The sequence below is a fragment of the Microdochium trichocladiopsis genome (genome assembly GCF_020744255.1).
Source record: "Microdochium trichocladiopsis strain MPI-CAGE-CH-0230 chromosome Unknown B0I36scaffold_4, whole genome shotgun sequence".
NCBI classification, from domain to species: domain Eukaryota; kingdom Fungi; phylum Ascomycota; class Sordariomycetes; order Xylariales; family Microdochiaceae; genus Microdochium; species Microdochium trichocladiopsis.
Window position 1 is genome coordinate 3348395 of NW_025763547.1, and position 17283 is coordinate 3365677.

The 17283-nt window shown below is 56.3% G+C and overlaps 5 protein-coding genes across 5 annotated transcripts; 3 read left to right on the forward strand and 2 right to left on the reverse strand.

Moving 5' to 3' along the window:
* Window positions 1–1118: 1118 nt before the first annotated feature.
* Window positions 1119–4463, reverse strand: B0I36DRAFT_408298 (GMC oxidoreductase-domain-containing protein). Its single transcript, XM_046161862.1, has 12 exons — window positions 3946–4463; window positions 3839–3880; window positions 3515–3750; window positions 3392–3439; window positions 3197–3323; window positions 3055–3137; window positions 2828–3000; window positions 2600–2764; window positions 2301–2523; window positions 1744–2233; window positions 1509–1645; window positions 1119–1427 (listed from the first exon to the last, which is right to left on the reverse strand). Exons 1-12 carry the CDS (start codon window positions 4084–4086, stop codon window positions 1289–1291), a joined length of 2004 nt encoding a protein of 667 aa, XP_046014475.1. The 5' UTR covers window positions 4087–4463; the 3' UTR covers window positions 1119–1288.
* Window positions 4464–6151: 1688 nt separating this feature from the next.
* Window positions 6152–7272, forward strand: B0I36DRAFT_383466 (uncharacterized protein; the record flags this gene model as incomplete). The annotated part of the gene is made up of 5 exons (XM_046160960.1): window positions 6152–6394; window positions 6452–6579; window positions 6639–6738; window positions 6798–6936; window positions 7037–7272. Exons 1-5 carry the CDS (start codon window positions 6257–6259, stop codon window positions 7270–7272), a joined length of 741 nt encoding a protein of 246 aa, XP_046014476.1. The 5' UTR covers window positions 6152–6256.
* Window positions 7273–7760: 488 nt separating this feature from the next.
* B0I36DRAFT_241222 (IPP transferase-domain-containing protein) lies at window positions 7761–9229 on the reverse strand (the record flags this gene model as incomplete). The annotated part of the gene is made up of 2 exons (XM_046149828.1): window positions 7761–9071; window positions 9161–9229. 2 exons carry the CDS (start codon window positions 9227–9229, stop codon window positions 7761–7763), a joined length of 1380 nt encoding a protein of 459 aa, XP_046014477.1.
* Window positions 9230–9909: 680 nt separating this feature from the next.
* B0I36DRAFT_321827 (protein transport protein SEC61 alpha subunit) lies at window positions 9910–12374 on the forward strand. Its single transcript, XM_046153766.1, has 3 exons — window positions 9910–10401; window positions 10627–11971; window positions 12033–12374. The coding sequence occupies exons 1-3, from the start codon at window positions 10392–10394 to the stop codon at window positions 12106–12108; spliced, it is 1431 nt and encodes a 476-aa protein (XP_046014478.1). The 5' UTR covers window positions 9910–10391; the 3' UTR covers window positions 12109–12374.
* Window positions 12375–12754: 380 nt separating this feature from the next.
* B0I36DRAFT_422033 (family 3 glycoside hydrolase) lies at window positions 12755–15818 on the forward strand (the record flags this gene model as incomplete). Its single annotated transcript, XM_046162196.1, is given in 4 exon segments — window positions 12755–13163; window positions 13240–13308; window positions 13383–14111; window positions 14121–15818. Coding segments are annotated over 4 exon segments (2550 nt in total). The 5' UTR covers window positions 12755–13109.
* Window positions 15819–17283: the final 1465 nt, after the last annotated feature.

Here is a 17283-nt window from a genome sequence, read left to right on the forward strand (position 1 = left end):
CGTGTTTACCCCCATAGGCATAAGGCTTATCACGTAATAGGGATGCAGGATGTTGCGGCGTAGTTGGTACCGGCCCGCTCAGAAAGTGCAAGTGAAAGATGGACACTCGCTGGCGTGGTGGTACTCGGTACTTCAAGTCAAAAGTCCAGGTGCGATTCGTCCAATCTCCTGAGGGTAGCTGCAAAAGACCTCCGATTCTGTGCAAACGAGGTTGATCTGCCCAAGTCCAACTGGCCCACTACTGGGTATTATTCCGCGCATGGAAATGGACCTCAGCGGCCAAATTGGCAGTGTGGTGTGATTGGTGAGGCGGCAGAACTCACGGCAAGCGTCCTGTTAGCACTGCTGATCCGTTTATGCGCTTCCCTTCACTAGCCCTCATTTCTTTCTTTCCCGGTTGGAAGCGAGAGGACCCGATGATCTGCGTCCTCTCACAGATGCAATGCGAGACTTTGCTGGAGCCAAATCTTGACTGTCCGAAGCACTAGATACTTGCCACCCGGTGGGCGGACCACGAGTGGCTCTTGTCACTCTGCGTGACACAATTGGACAATGGACAACCGAAATTCAGGAGGATCCTTGGTCCGCTACCTTAGCAGCACGCCAACCAAACTATCCTCGAGGCTCAGTCAACATCATGCCTTTAGTCAAGGCAGCAAGTGTTACTGACGCCCTGCTTCCTGAAGAGGCCAGTGTTCTTAGCTTCCGGGTCTTTCTCCGGGTGGTCCCCTGCCCTGCTTTGCTCAAAGAAGTTGGTCTAATCTCCTGATGCATGAGGAAAGTAGCCTAGTAGATATTCACTACGGCCCAAGTTCTGGACAAAAGTGCACGCTTGCTTGGCTTTACCGCCACGACCAATTTGGCCTAATATCGATTGATATACCCAGCAGACAACACAACACGGAAATGGGAAAAAGACCGGTGCCTGCGCCGATCAATCAACCAGACGATCGCTATGAGGTTGACTGAGGGGTGTCAGAATGTAGTCGACAATTGGCACTCTCGACGAGGAACACGCGTTCAAACGACAACCAAGACGAAAACATGCATGTAAGAACCGGAGAACATCCTTTGCTGCCGACCTTTGGAAAGCACTTGCCACCCAAAGGTCCAAACCACGACACCACAATGCTGGGTGAGACGGGGGAGCATTCAGTATCAACGTACTACGAGCTTTTCATTTTCGACGAACAATGGAACACATTTACAGCTCGGTGGTCAATTTCGCCAGAGTCCCCCACAGCGAGACAACGAAGACGTTTCCTTGGTCCCTTCCAGACTGTTCTCCCTACAGACGGTACTTCAAAGCAACCTCGGCGGGAGCGTGGTACGTCGGGACCTTCATCTCGAGCGCCTCACCCGAGTAGCCCAGATCCTCGGCCGTCAGAACGGCGCACTTCTCACCGATAAGTAGAGCAGTTGAGTACCTAGAGTTGGTGTGGTATCTGTGTCAGTCTCCGCTCCACCACTACATACACAACACAAAAGGGTTTCAGTGAGCGACTCACGTGTTGCAGCCGACATTGTCAGGACAGATGGACAGGTCCGCGACCTTGAGATTCTTGACGCCGTGCACGTTGAGGCGCTCGTCCAAGACTCCGTGCTTGACGATGCTGTTGCCCTCACGCGGAGCCATAGAGCACGTCTAGATGTTCGCCAACCCCCGCCCTTTTTGTCAGTGAAAGCTCTTGATGCGACACGCACAACTGCCCTCAAGGGATTGTTCATTTGCAGTTGACTCACCCCCAAGCTGTGCCAGGTACTTTCCACGTGGCGCTTCGTCCACTCCTCGATGGCCTCGATGTCGCGCTTGCTGTACTCGAGGTCCTCGCGGACGTCGGCGCGGTTGCTGTTGAGGATGTTGGCCTCGGCCGTCTTGCTCGGCTTCGGGTTGGACTGGCTCCAGCTGCCGTGCTGCAGGCCCGCGCTCAGGTTGCCCTCGAGGGCGTAGCGCTTGGTCGTCTCGAGGTCCATGTCGTTGGCGCGGGCGGGCGAGTCGTAGTCGAAGAAGGGGTGCATGGCCTGCACCTCGCCCGCGTAGGCGTCCATCCGGCGCGCCGTCTCGCGCGACTTGATGTATCCCCACACCATGGGCGCCATGTCGCGCTCGTCGTTCATGAAGCCCGTGTCAAAGTCGGGGGTGTCGTACGGGTCGGCGGACTTGATGTGCGTCGAGCCCCGCGAGAAGGGGTACTCGAGGAAGTGGAACATGGTGAAGAAGTTTCCGGGTGGCCTTGTTCCGATGTGCACGATCAGTTTCTGTATCTGCGATGCAAATCAGTTGTCATGGGTGGGCTCACATCAACATGTGGTCGCCGAACCAGCCCGCAATGACGCTGTAGTGCATCACGGGCTTGTCGGGCTTGTTGAGGAAGTACGACTTCCAGCCCTCGGTGAAGTGCGGAGTCGGCCAGGACTCGAACTTCTTGAGCTCGGCCTGTGTCGGGCGGATCTTGACGCCGGCATCGATGCCGTTGGTCGCGAGCGGGCCGGTGCCGTTCAGAGCCCACTGGTCAAAGACCTCTATTTTTATGAGGGCAGTGAGCACGCGAAGAACAAGGCAGAAAGGATGAGTGAGCACAAGGAAATCAAAACGTACTCTTCTGGACCTCCGGCACACCTCGCACAAAGTCATCAAAGCTCTCCGTCTCCGGCTTGGCACGGTACGTGGCAAAAGTCAAGTAGTGGTCCTGGAAGTTGAGACCTACGCCAGGCAGGTCGACCTTGCACTCGACGCCAGCCGCGCGGAGCTTCTTAGGATCGCCTTGGAGGCTGTTAGTCCTTTGCGCAATATTATGACTTTTGCTGGGCTATCGTCGGGACTTACCAACACCGGACCTCTGCAGGATCAAGGGAGACGACAGCGTGCCGCCAGACACGATGATCTGCTTGCGAGCTCTAAACGTGCGGGTCTTGAGCTGGTTCGGATGCAGTGGTTTCGTGGGCACAGTCTGCACAGCGACGGCCACGCCGTTCTCAATGATGACCTTGTCGACCTTGCTGTTTTGGTCATTAGTAGGAAGCACACTTATTCAAGTTTCGAAATGGACTTACGTGTTGCATGCGAGATAGAGGTTGCTGTGGACAGCACGAGTCGAGTGGACATAGGCGTGAGCACTATCGGACCGGCGTCCAGTCTACACAAAGGCTTTGTTAGTAACTGACTTGTTTCCCGCGTGTCAATAACCAATCTCACATCGCGGTTGATCCACTTCAGCCAGTGCTCGGCTCCGTGGCCGGTCTTGAGGTCCTGGAGGTCGTCGACAACAGGAATGTCCTGAGACTCTGCAGCACGAAGAAAGTCGTCCTTGATGGGGTAAGTGCTGTACAGGGTTTATCAGCCAAACCATGTGACGTGGATGTTGAGGTGATCCGATGTGCTGCAACTCACTAATTCCCAAAAGAGACCTTGATCGGCCCCTCGAATCCATGAATGTCCCTAGCAGCACAAGTCAGCTCCATGTTCTTTGGCAGCGTGTCCCGCTTGCCCATCTGACCATAGAATGGAACTCACTTGTTCCCACAAGCCCTCTGATAGGTCTCGTGCTTCCTCATCAACGGAAGGAGCTCCTTGGTAGACCACCCTTTGGCCTGGAAGTCGTCATAGTCCGAGGCAGATGCACGGGTGTACATGAGGAAGTTGATGGACGAGCCGCCCCCGAGAATGTGTGCGCAGGGCACGACAGCCTTTCTGCCAGCGAGCCACTTGGAAGGGCGGGACTCGTAGAACGATGCGGTTCTCGAGTCAAGCTTCATGTTTTGAGAGCGATGGTCAACTCTTGGGGTCTTGCAAGTACGGACAGTTGTTGCTGGTAGTAGTGGAGGGTGGCAGACTCACCTTCATGTTACGGGGGTAGATTCCAGGGCGGAAGACCCATGGCTTCGGTGATAGAGTTAGCAACGACTCTGCATGTGTGGGGATCTGTACGTGTCGAGCAATCTTACGTTGTTGAGGTTGCTCTCCCCGGCCTCGATGAGCAGCACCTTGAGATTGTGGTCCAGGTTGGCAAGACGGCCTGCAACCACGCACCCGCAACTGCCGCCACCACACACGATGATATCGAATTCCTCAGGGAGGGGAGACATGATGGGCGAGTTTTATTCTAGGACTCCTTTGGCAGAAGATGGAAGCCGGAAGAAAGAGCACTCTCTCAAGAGGGAGTAGTACGAGTAGACATGTCAGCCCTTTTATAACTCGCAACAACAGCGTGATCTCACCTTCACATCGTAAGAACGGCACCTCTGAGATGCTTCCCGGTTAGTAACCACGTACCAGCTTCCCCGCTTCTGAGAAACTACAGTTTCGATCAAACTCCGATATATCTCCTTGTCTACGCGTCACGGGAAGGCAGCCGACTCGTGAGATTCGCTCGTCCTGAACTCTCGCCTGCCGGGTCTCTGCAGCCAACACTCAAATGTTGCGGGGAAACACCATCTTCTTCGATATCGCGCATTCAAGGCTCCAATCAACGGTTCCAGAAGGCGTTGCCAATGTTTGCCCCCCACCCGTGCCGCAGCATTCTGAAGAAAGGATTTTGGCGTGTCGCTTCAAGTCTAACCACTCGTGTATGGTGAGCATCGAGCCCGTGACCAGACGTGCATAGTGCCGAGAGTTTATTGAGTGTAAGACCGTGCCATTACTCACAGTGAAGATGTCCATCGCCAGAGAATGGTTATGCCCGGAGTGACCTGAAGTCTGTCCTCGATTCCCACTCCATTAGCAAAGGTCAGCAGGAAATAAACTTAACCCTACATCGCTGAAATCTTTCCCGGTCCGTCCGCTCAATAAGAAACGACGTCGCGATATCGTCGTCTAGAAAGGGAGATAATCCGGAAGCTTGGGGTTTTGATACCGGGAATACGGCAAAGTGGTGATATCCAGGGGATTAACACTGCACAGCCCGTCCTCGTCAGCCAACTCTCCACACTTTCTGACCTATTGGGTCTTCAAACGCGCCACCAGCAGCCGGAATACCGATCAGGCCAGGGGTCTGCATCTCCAAGAATGCGGGGGTGGAGACGGGACAAGGTGCCAACTCGCAGAGCAAGGCGCGGGAGCAGGCGGTGACGACCCTTTTTTAGAGCTGACCTTGGTTTCCCCGGTGTGGGTTCGATGCTTTCGCGACAATCCTTCTGTCCGTGGTGCCCCAGAGCGTGTTGGCGGAGAGGCTGCCTGCCTGTCTGCCTGCCATGCTGGATGAGTCGGAGGTGAGATGTAGTAGGCATTGCTTCGTGATCAGTGCTTGTGGCACAGCATTACTTCCCTCTGGTGATGGCCTCTCTTGATTTCTGTGAGAGCCTTTTCTTCTACTCCGGCGATATCCTGCTACAAAAAAACTGCGAGTGCCCATTTTCTGCCGCATTGGCGTGGCTCTTTGAATGAGGTCAAAAGCTCGTATGTCTGGGCCTTCGCCAAGTAGGCCAAGCAAGAGGGGTCTGACGTGAAGTCGTACGACGTTGCTGCACGGCTCGAGCTCAATTCAGTCTGCCGAGTTGGAGATTTTGGAGACGGCTCGGGTAGAGTTGGTGTGTAAGACGGGGGGCCCCGCATCTTCTTACTTGGGGTAAGTTTTGCATTGTTCAAAACGTACATACAACCAATTGAGAGAGAGAGACTGATGTGGCAGGTCACCAATCGCGGGACAACAAAGTCTGTACTCCGCATACACGGCACCGTACCGTTGACTGTGTCGTCTGCCAATGTATTGGGTGGTGAGCCCGCTCTGAGAGATAACCTAGGAAATGGCTATCCGGGTGAATTGGTCCTGGTCACAGTGGACGAGTGGGAGCCTGTTGAGCGTCATTGTGAGAGTGAGCTCGGGGACACGTGCAGCTTAAGCGAACGGAGCTAGGCCGTGAGTCAAGAATGACGATGTTTGCCAGGCGACGATGGTGACAATTCGTGCGTGCAAATTTTGATCTGTATTCAGGAAGCAATTGCAAGTTGCCACCGCCCATGATTTGACTTGACAAACTCACCGTCACAGGGAGATAAAGCAATCCTACCGATTCGGCAGTTCCTCTTTAGCACTACTCATTCGCAAGGAGCATTGACTCACGATAAGATCGACGCGCTCAGCAAACATCTGGTTGTTCGCAAACACCAAACAACTACCATGCAACTCCATACCGCTTTTCAGGGCGAAGCTAATCGAGCACAAATCAAACCACCAGTCGCTGCTTATGTACAACGAGTTCGGCATTCAGCACCAACCGTGAAAGGAAACCCTTCGCCAGCGCACATTTTCCATCAACCATGGAGGCCGCCACAACTGAAGCATACGTGATGCTCACCCTCGGCCTTGCCGTGATCGCGCTGCGTATCGTGCTGCGCGTCCGGACCGCGGGCACAGCAAGACTGTGCGCAGATGACTACTTGATGGTCGCGGCAGCGGTAAGGCGACGCGGTCAAACGGCATACCGGGCAGGTCTGGCTAACTAGAGTTGTCAGATTCTCTATATTGTCGAGACATATCTCGCTTGGAGCATCGACGCGGTGTGGAAGGGCAAAGCAAACGACGGCTTGACGACGGAGCAGAGAGAAGCTATCACTGAAGGCAGCGACGAGTTCATCCTCAGGTGGGTGAAACTACTAGACTTCGCTTCGGGATGTTTGGATCTTTCTGACCTTTTCACAGAACCGGAGGCGCCAAGACCCAGATTGCGGTGCAGACCACTTTCGTCGCGCTGCTATGGACGCTGAAGAGTGCCGTCTGCTGCTTTTATTGGCGATTGATGGTGAGCGGGAGATTACTGACATCTCGTGAAGTTCATTGCAGTTGACAGAGCGTCTTTAGAGTGGTATCAAAGGCTACAAACTCCGCATTCTGCTTGCAATCGTTTTCGTGACCGCATCATGGCTCGCCGTTCAGCTCACGCTCTTCTGCGCATGCACGCCGATTCACAAGTATTGGCAGATCTACCCTGATCCTGGAAGTACGTCTGTTCCCAGCCCAGCCGCCCTTTCAACCTTGGTGCATGGGATTGCCAAATTGAAGCCATGCGTATGACGGGCACTAACACGCTCTACACCTAGATCAATGCCAAGCCGCCATCAGTCGTCCTTTTCTTCTTGTCTGCTTGTTGCTGGACATAACCACCGACAGCTTCCTCCTAGTGGTACCGCTGCCCATGCTGTGGCGATCACAAGGTTTGTCGCTCGCGCAGAAACTCGGGTTGACAGCCATATTCTCTGCTGGCTTCATGGTCATCATCTGCGCCATTGCCCGCAACACGATCTTGCTTGTGGTGAGTCCTCATTTCCGGACCTGAAAACTCGTCCCCTAGTAATATCTTGCTTCGGTGATTGACTTTTTGTGCCGACCACGGCGACCCGACACTGGCGCTCATGCCTCAGGTGACTGGGCTGTCCGAGAGACCTTCCTGGCTGTTCTCACATCGAACATTGCAGTCATCTACTCATCCTTCCGATTGTGGCGTCAGAACAAGGGGCGTGACTCGAGCCTGGACTCCAGATGATGCTTGAGAGACCTCGCACACTACCACGATCTGGTATGCCGATGTTGCACCGACAACGACGAAAGTCGATACCTGACGGCAACAGGATGGGAGTGGGGTATTCTCCGAAAGGGTGTGTGTCGATGTACTGCTCTGCATCATGAGACCAGACACTGCCATGCATCTGGAAGCTCGTCTGCAATGAAGTGTGCTTGTTCAAGTTTGCGCGTGGCAGTCTTGCGCGGAGCTTTTCCTTGGCCACAAACTTGCCAAGGTTAAAGTTGGAGACAGAGACGTGCAGCTCATTTCGTGTCATTCGCGGCATCTTCGCTCTTGACTTCGTCGCTATCACTTTTAGATGTGTCAGGCACTGGCACAAGTGCTTTCCTTTTCTTGTTCTTGACCACACGTTGATGTTTCCTGCCCGTGATGTGATCGTTCCATTGGGCCTCTGTAACAAGCGTGAGGTGGCAATCATCACAGCGGAAAGTCTTGATCTCGGCCTTGGCAGGTTTCTCGCTTTCCATGAAGGGTGCCAGTACGTCCCGCGCCGTACTGGAGAGACTTTGTGGCTGTGGTAGCGCCTCGCCAGCAAGGAAGCACTGTAAGACGTCTGCGGCAGGTTGCAGCACGTCAGTCGAGAATTTGTCGACATCCGAGCTGTCCAGAACGAAGAGATATGGAAGTGCGTCCTTCTCCCTGAGTTCGGGGCCAGTCTTGTTGCGGAGCCACTTGATCTGGCTTTTCGCGTACTGCCGTGTCGCGATCCTCATAAGCTCTAGACCCTCTGCTCTTGCGCGGTCGAGCTGCATTTGACTGGAACCGCGCTTCTCGGCCTGCAGCAGAGGCTCCATTTGCTTGAAGCCGATCGACTGCCATATTCCCCTAGTCTGATCGACTTCTTCGCCACAAGCGCTGCGCTCGTTGAGAAAGGCGGCAAGCTGCCGAACTTCGCCCATAAGGCCACGCTGCTCCATCTTGTCGATTCGCGTATTCAACCGCTCGTTCAGGACCTCGGGCTTTGAATAGACCCAGAACATGAGGGCTTCCCAGGTTGCTGGTGTGTCTCCCGCTGCCATGCGATCCGCCTGCTGCTGCGCATAGATCTCCGAGGCGCGCTTGCCAGTGGTCAGGAAGATTTCCAGTGAGCGTTTGATTTTTCTGCGGTCGTCTGGGTGCCACCGCTCAGCCATGGCGGGGTCGACTTCTTGCAGCTTTTTGAACATGACGTCTGTTGGCTCGTCAAGAATTGGGAACTGGGCTATCGTCTCCTCCTGAGGGCGAAGCTGCACGTCCTCATCCTCTTTCTCCGCGGCGGCCACAATGGTATCATCGAACAGAAGCGAATTGATGTAGTAGTGCGTCCCACCAACGACGATGGGAAGTTTCCCCCTGCTGCGAATCTCCTGGATGATCCGCCGTGCTTCTCTTGCAAAATAGGTCACTGTCCACGTCGGTTCACCATGGTCGATGGCCGCGAGCATATGATGGGGAATGCCTCGCTGCTCTGCCTCGGATATCTGGTTTGTAATGATGGGGAGGCCTTTGTACATCTGCATGGCGTCTGCATTGATGACCTCACCATTGAACCTCACTGCGAGGTCTACCGCGAGCTGCGTTGAGCACCATTCAGCAAATGAAAGCCCGGCCGAAAGCTTGGCCTGGGACCGCCAAGTCTTGCTCGAGGACGGGAGAGACCTACATCAGACTTGCCAGTGCCAGTGGTGCCCATGACGGCCACCAGAGGCAGCGATGGTGGGATGCGAGGCATACTTGCAGCATGTCGGGGCACTTGCCTTGACCTGAGCAGCGATCTGAGCATGTGCGGCCGATGTCGCATCCAATATCTGCTTGTAGAGCAGCACCAGACAGGCACGCGCGATATGAGAGGACCGGGGTATCACAAGCTCAATGTAAAGAAAGGTTGAATTGAAGACTGGATTGTCAATCAGGGCAGAACGAATCCACCTGTGCCAGGCGGCACCACTTGGCAATTGGCATTCGCAGGCTCACCATTGTTGATTCTACCTGACATTGCCGCCGTCACCAACATAGAGGTAGGAGACGGTCAATCATTCATGTGAAGAAGAGGTGAGTTAACACCATTGATCCAGTTTAGACAACGTCGCGCAGAGGAAGGAAGCCCTGGCGCGCTGCGTGGATTACGTCAGCCAGGGACAGGTGTTCCTGGGGAGCTCCGAGCTTGCGGGCAGAGAGAGCCATTAGTGGGCCACGATAAGTACCCCTAGACCAGGGATCATTCCAGAAGTGTGGCGTCGAGCTTGGAACCCAAAGAGCAACAACAACACCTGTCAATGAATCACAACATCCATGCAGTAGGGTGAAGTGTCCTCCGCGGCGGAGTGACCAGGTGTCCTGGCGAATGGCCACACCTGACAAAGATAAAAGATGATGGGCTTTGTCAAGAAATTGGTGGTGATTGAGTACCACCTGCCATCTTCCCTTTATCGCAGCTCCTGCCCGTGTCCAACGTGTTCCAGTCAGCTTCAGGGTTCAGGGTACCTCCCAGATCACGTGCAGACGCCGGCACCCCACAACAGCCACCCTCAGCCAGCCCCCGAAGCAGCTGTGTTGTGCAGCCAATAGGCGCCGTGCAAGCTCCAAGCACACTGGCCTGGAGCTCTGGCTGGGTCCCCCCAGTTCTGGACACATTGTCGCAACCCACAATTTTTGAAGCCAGATCAGCTGCGGCCACGCTGCGGCAACCACTCAGTCCCGTTGCTGCTGTGTGCACTTGACGCCTCCTCCTCCTGCTTCTTTGCCTCTTCGACTCTCTCCTCTGTACATCACCAGACGGACAGCCTGCGCGACGCCAACACACAGTCCGCTCCTGGGCTCCCTCGTCGCTCTCCCCATTTGTCCCGTCTTCTCCTCCTTTCTCTTCTTTCTGGTCAATTCAAATCATCGTCACAATGAGCAGCCGTAAGTCCTCCATCCGTGTTGCGTTGCGCACCCCTTTCGCGGGCCCCCTCCAGCCTGCACCAGCCATTGAACAGCAGTCACGCTCGCAACGCGATACAATGCGCATCAAAATGAGACCGAATCCCATCTCGGCGACATGAATTTGGCCTACCGTGCCAAATCATCTCCAATTGGGCATTCATTCGGCACTGGGACACGCTGGCTGACACGTCTCTTCTTGCCCAGTCCGGTTTCTCGACCTCGTCAAGCCCTTCGTGGCCTTCCTGCCCGAGGTGCAGGCTCCCGAGTCCAAGGTCCCTTTCAACCAGAAGCTCATGTGGACGTCCCTGACGCTCCTCATCTTCCTGGTCATGAGCCAGATGCCGCTCTACGGCATTGTCTCATCCGACACCTCCGACCCGCTCTACTGGCTGCGCATGATGATGGCCAGTAACCGTGGCACGCTGATGGAGCTTGGTATCACCCCCATCGTCTCGTCCGGCATGGTCTTCCAGCTCCTCGCTGGCACCCACATGATCGACGTCAACCTCGACCTCAAGTCCGACCGTGAGCTCTACCAGACTGCTCAGAAGCTCCTGGCCTTCATCCTCTCCTGCGGCACTGCCACCGTCTACGTCTTCTCCGGCCTCTACGGCCCTCCCTCTGACCTCGGTGCTGGTATCGTCTTTCTCCTCATCCTGCAGCTCGTCGTTGCTGGCATGATTGTCATCCTCCTCGACGAGCTTCTCCAGAAGGGCTACGGTCTTGGCAGTGGTATCTCGCTCTTCATCGCCACCAACATCTGCGAGTCCATCATGTGGAAGGCTTTCTCGCCCACCTCGATCAACACTGGCCGTGGCCCCGAGTTCGAGGGTGCCGTCATTGCCCTCTTCCACCTGCTCATGACCTGGCCCAACAAGCAGCGTGCTCTCCAGGAGGCTTTCTACAGACAGAACCTCCCCAACATCATGAACCTGCTCGCCACCCTCGCCATCTTCGCCGCCGTCATCTACCTCCAGGGCTTCCGCGTCGAGATCCCCGTCAAGTCGTCCCGCCAGCGTGGTGCTCGTGGCTCGTACCCCGTCCGCCTCTTCTACACCTCCAACATGCCCATCATGTTGCAGTCTGCTCTCTCGTCCAACATCTTCCTCATCAGCCAGATGCTCTACTCGCGCTTCTCCGAGAACCTCCTCGTCTCCATGTTCGGTGTCTGGGAGGCCAAGGAGGGCTCTGCCCAGCTGTCGCCCGTCTCCGGTCTCGTCTACTACATGTCTCCTCCTCTTAACATGAAGGATGCTCTGCTCGACCCGGTCCACACCGTCATCTACATTGCCTACATGCTCACTGCCTGCGCCGTCTTCTCCAAAACCTGGATTGAGGTCTCTGGCTCCAGCCCCCGCGATGTCGCCAAGCAGCTCAAGGACCAGGGCCTCGTCATGGCTGGCCACCGCGACCAGAGCATGTACCGCGAGCTGAAGCGCATCATCCCCACCGCCGCCGCCTTTGGTGGTGCTTGCATTGGTGCTCTTTCCGTTGCCAGTGACCTCATGGGCGCTCTCGGCTCTGGCACTGGTACCCTTCTTGCTGTCACGTGAGTTTTCCATCTTAATCTGTGATGTGGTGTCTTCCCCGCTAACTTGTGTGTTACTCAGCATCATCTATGGTTACTTCGAGATTGCTGCCAAGGAGGGTGACCTCGCTGGCATGAAGGGCATGATCATGGGCTAAGCTCGTGAGCCGCTCTGAAGCCCTCGAAATCCCCGCGCCCTCGGGCCCCCGGACGTTTTCAACGACCGCGCCACATGTAGGAGTATGACTGGGAGTACAAAGGAGACACAAAAGTTATCTTTGCTGGTTTTGGCGGACGTCGAACGGCGGGCGTTTGGGTAGAGTAGCTGCGGTAATCCACACGACAAACTCCTTGACGGAGCTGTGTCCAGTGGAGTGTATCTATCACAGATATGTAGTCAAAATATATGTGTCCGTTCAAGGCATTCGATGGTTCGGCGTGTTGCGGTCATGGGAATGAGTTGCGCGTATCGAAGAACAGAGCGTGCATGTGCCTGGCTGTCGATGCACACAGCAGGCTCCACAGTGTCAAAGGCCGAGGGCGAACCTGCAGGACAAGCCATGGACATGCGTGCAAGCGGCTGGCAAGCAATGATGAAAGAGACAGATGACAAGCTACTCCGCATGGCAGAGCAAGATAGACGTTGCCGGCCACCAATGTCCCGCGAGAACTTCGGCAGCACCGCCTGGCGGCGTGGGGATGGGTGGGTCCCACGGCAGAAGGTCGGATGCTCAGAGGGACGTGTTTGGATCCCCCACACCCGGACGTCGCGACGGAGCCGTGGCCGGCACCCCTCCCGTCTTTCGAGTCGGGTATCGGGTCAGTCGCTCCCGCGGTCCCCGGTGTGCGTTGAGGGACGAGCCATTGTGTTCTCTCTTGAGAGCTCGTCGTCGATGAGACGATGGCGGCAGCAAGGGCGGGGACCTCCCGGGCCAAAGCAGCCCGCATGGGGATCGACTACGTACGTGTGCCCAGGCCAAGCGGCTGGGCAACAATCGCACCTGGCTGTCGGATATATATGTCTACGATAGTACATAAGGACTGTTCCTGCCTTTTGTCCTTCCTCTTGTCTTTCCCTGGTGCTCTGCCCTCTTAACTCTTGATTTCAGTGTCTTGTGGCAATCCATCCTGGTTGTACTGCTTTTTCTGGTCTGTCAAGATGGGCAACACTGATATCGAGGCTGTTCTGCAGTCTCTCACTCTTGAGGAGAAGGTACATTCCATCAGCTGGTCACCAGAGCAATTGACCAGGCAAAGCATATAAAAAGCTAATACGTGTGCTGCCCCAGATCTCCCTCCTTGCTGGTGCCAATTTCTGGGAGACTGTCCAGGTACCGGGGAAGGTGCCCAGTGTAAAAGTACGCCACAACAAACCATTGAGCCTGCCAGTCGATGGCGGCAACAACAGCACTTGCTTACATTTATTCCCCAGACGTCTGATGGCCCCAATGGCGCTCGTGGTGCCGACTTTACTGGCGGCACTCCCGCCGCGTGCTTTCCGGCTGCCAGCTGTGTCGCGGCCACCTTCGACACGGCTGCCGCCTTCAAGGTCGGCGAGGCTCTGGCCGACGAGACACACTCGAAAGGTGCGCGCTGCCTGCTCGCACCGACTGTCTGCATCCACCGCCACCCTCTTGGTGGCCGCAACTTCGAGAGCTTCAGTGAGGATCCCTTCCTCGCTGGCAAGCTGTCGTCCCAGATCATCCAGGGCGTTCAGTCAAAGGGCGTCGCCGCCACCATCAAGCACTTTGCCGTCAACGAGCAGGAGACGGACCGTTTTACCGTCAACGAGACTGTCAGCGAGCGGGCCCTCCGCGAGATCTACCTGCGCCCATTCGAGATTGCCGTCAAGGAGGCCAAGCCCTGGGCGGTCATGACCGCCTACAACTGCGTCAACGGCACCCACTGCGACTCGAACGACTTTCTCCTCAAGCAGGTCCTGCGCGGGGACTGGGCCTGGGACGGGCTCGTCATGTCCGACTGGGGCGGCACCAACAGCACGGCCGACGCCATCAACTCGGGCCTCGATCTCGAAATGCCGGGTCCCACGCTGCGGCGGAAGCCTGCAGATGTCATTGCCGCCATCCAGGCCGGCAAGACTACCAAGGCTGCCGTGGACGAGCGCGTCCGCCGCGTGCTCAAGTTCCTGGACATACTCAAGGTATTTGAGGATCCAGAGACTCCCAAGGAGCAGGCCATCGACAAGCCCGAGGTCCGCGCCCTGATCCGCGAGACGGCTGCCCACGGCGCTGTCCTGCTCAAGAACGCCAACCAGGTTCTGCCATTGTCCAAGGAAAAGGTCAAGGGCAAGAAGATTGCCGTCCTGGGCCTGGCCAAAACTCCCCTCGCCCACGGCGGCGGCAGCGCCAGTGTCAATGCACACTACAAGATCTCACCGTGGGATGCGCTGCAATCTGCGCTGGGCGACTCGGCTGAGCTCTCGTTCTCGTCTGCCTTCCACACCCAGCGCCTCCTGTCTCCAATCAACAAGGACAACACCGAAGTTGGCACGGTCACGGGTCTCGACGGCAAGCCGGGCTGGACGATTGAGTGGCACGACCTGAAGACAGACGAGGTCGCGAGCACTTCTCACGGCTTTAATGAGTCGAACTTGCCACTTGGCACTGACGAAGGCTTCGGCAAGGCCATCAACCTTATCGCCGACTTCATCCCAGCAGAGTCGGGCGCGCACTATATGGGCTGCACCGGTCTCGGCTCTGCCCACGTGTACATCAACGACAAGCTCGTCTTCGACCAGGGCGGACCCTGCAAGGACGCGATGGGCTTCATCTTCGGCGCCCTGAGCGAGGAGGAATTCACCTACGACTTCACGGCCGGCGAGAAGTACCGCATCGTCATCAAGAGCGACCCGCCCACCGGAATCAAGGGCCTCGAGCTGCTCAACGACCGGCCCGGCATCCGCCTGGGCTTCCAGCTCGCGGGCGAGCACGACAAGGATCTCACCTCGGAGGCCGTCGAAAACGCCAAGAACGCCGACTACGCGCTCATCTTCACGGGCCACGACCCGAAGTGGGAGACCGAGGGCCAGGACCAGGCTTCCTTCAACCTGCCCAGGCAAGGGTCCCAGGACGCGCTGATCGCCGCCGTGTCCAAGGTCAACAAGAACGTCGTCGTGGTCAACTCTACTGGCGTGGCCGTCGCGATGCCCTGGCTCGACGACATCTCAGGCCTGGTCCAGGCGTGGTTCGGCGGGCAGGAGTGCGGCAACTCGATCGCCGACGTGCTCACCGGCAAGACCACCCCGGAGGGCAACCTGCCCATCAGTTTCCCACGGTGCATCGAGGACGCGCCGGCGCACGGCAATTTCCCCGGCGAGTATGACGCGCACGGCCAGCTGCAGGTCACCTACAAGGAGGGCGTGTTTGTCGGGTATCGCCACTACGACCGCCTCGCGGGTGGTGGTGCCGCCGCCGCCGAGGTGCTCAACTTCCCGTTCGGGTTCGGGCTGTCGTACACCACGTTTGACTTTGGCGAGCTGCGCGTGTCTCCGGCACCTACATCATCGTCACCATTTGGTGCCGAGTACGACATCTTGGTCGAGGTTAGTAACACTGGCGCCGTCGGGGGCGGCGTGCTGGTGCAGGTCTACGCAGGGCCGAAGGACCCCGCCGCGCACGAGTGTCCCGTCAAGCAGCTCGTCGCGTTCCAAAAGGTCCGGCTGCAGCCTGGCGAGAAGAAGGCCGTCAGCTTGAAGGCGGCAGTGCGGGATCTGGGGTTCTTTGACGAGACCAAGGGCAAGTGGGTTGTGCCGAAGGGCGGGTACAAGTTCTCCCTGGGCAGGAGCGCGGCCGAGCTGGTGAAGAGCGTCGAGGTCGAGGTCGGGGAGGAGCTGGTGTTTGATGCTTGAGTGTTTTTTTTAAGGCTTGGATAGAAGGGATGGACGCTTGATACCAGATTTGTTCAACCTCGAACGTGCATAGAGGTGGAAGAGCTGAAGTGTAGAGATGCAAGTAGACAAGACAATTAGATCGCCCGTGCCTGTCAGAGTACACTTTTCGAAGTATGGCGCGTGATTGGTGTGTGGCTGTCTACTGATGCACTGGACCCCCAAACTTTTTGTGTGTATGTAATCATTGTTGCTGCCCGTCAGCGTCTTCATTGCCATATCCTGCATCCCAGAGCAAGCTCCTCCACCCCCCCTCCTCCCTTCCCCGGCTGGACCCCAGTTAATACGGGAGATTACTTGCACGAAGGATAATGCGCTGCTACCCTCTGAGGCATGACTTGTACATTAGTGAGAGTAGCTAGAGAATTCAAGCAGTGATCATTGCACAGCTGTGACGTTCAAGGCGCTCGTCCTCGTGACACCGGCCTGGTCTTTTGCTCTCGGTGTCGATAACCCACGCGGCAGGCTACATTTACTACATGCAAGCAATGTCTCGACACCTAGCCACGACCAGGTACAGAAAAAAGTCAAAAAGATGAACGACGATACCCCAAATTTTTTTTTAATTTTTTTTTTCGCGTGATGGCTGCTCGGAACCAAAGACCGACCAAAAACCCACGCATCCAGCCACGCGATATCAAAGCCCCACCCACGGCGAAGCCCCCAATGGGTACCCTCGGGTTGAAGAGAACATGAGTTGAAGAGCTTTTTTTCGCAATAATTTATAAGAGCTTGACGAAAAAAGACTCCTCAATGATATTTTTAATACGACATTTCTTTTTTGGTCCCTACGCTAAAGGACTTTTCATCGTGGGCGGCCCATGAGCCAGCCATGGTGTCTGTCGATAGGTAGCCATGGGTCGATGCATGTGCCATGGGTTTTTTTTCTTGGGTAGCCATGGGACGACGGGCTGTGCCGGCCGGACCTAGTTGGTTCGTTTCGTCTCTTTGCAGACAGAGATCGTTTTGGTTGTAATTTGCAGTTGTCGAATGTAAATGCCCAACTTTGGCCCAGAACGAGAGGGCGGGTGTCCCCAGTTCAGGGTGTGCAACCTGGCTGGCAGAGTGCAGACGGAGCGCTCCGTGCCCTGTCTACCTGGCCTGCCTCCAGTGAGGACCCCCTTCTGACACAACCAAGCCCGGATCTGACCAGCGATTGGTGCCCGCAAAAGCAGGCCTCGAGGCGCTACAGTACACGCAGGGATGCCTGCGTGCCCACTTCCCCGCACTCCACAAGGGGTGTTTGGGGGGAAAGTGGGCGATCGGCAAGCAGGGTGTAGCCTACCCCACGTCTTTTCTGTCTGACCTTGCTCTCTTGGAGGGCAGCTGCAACCACACACCCTAAGCACGAAGTACAGACAGCAGCATAAGCGCGAACGCGCGAAGAGGAGCATGCACGACTCGAGGACAGGAGAGGAGGGGACCC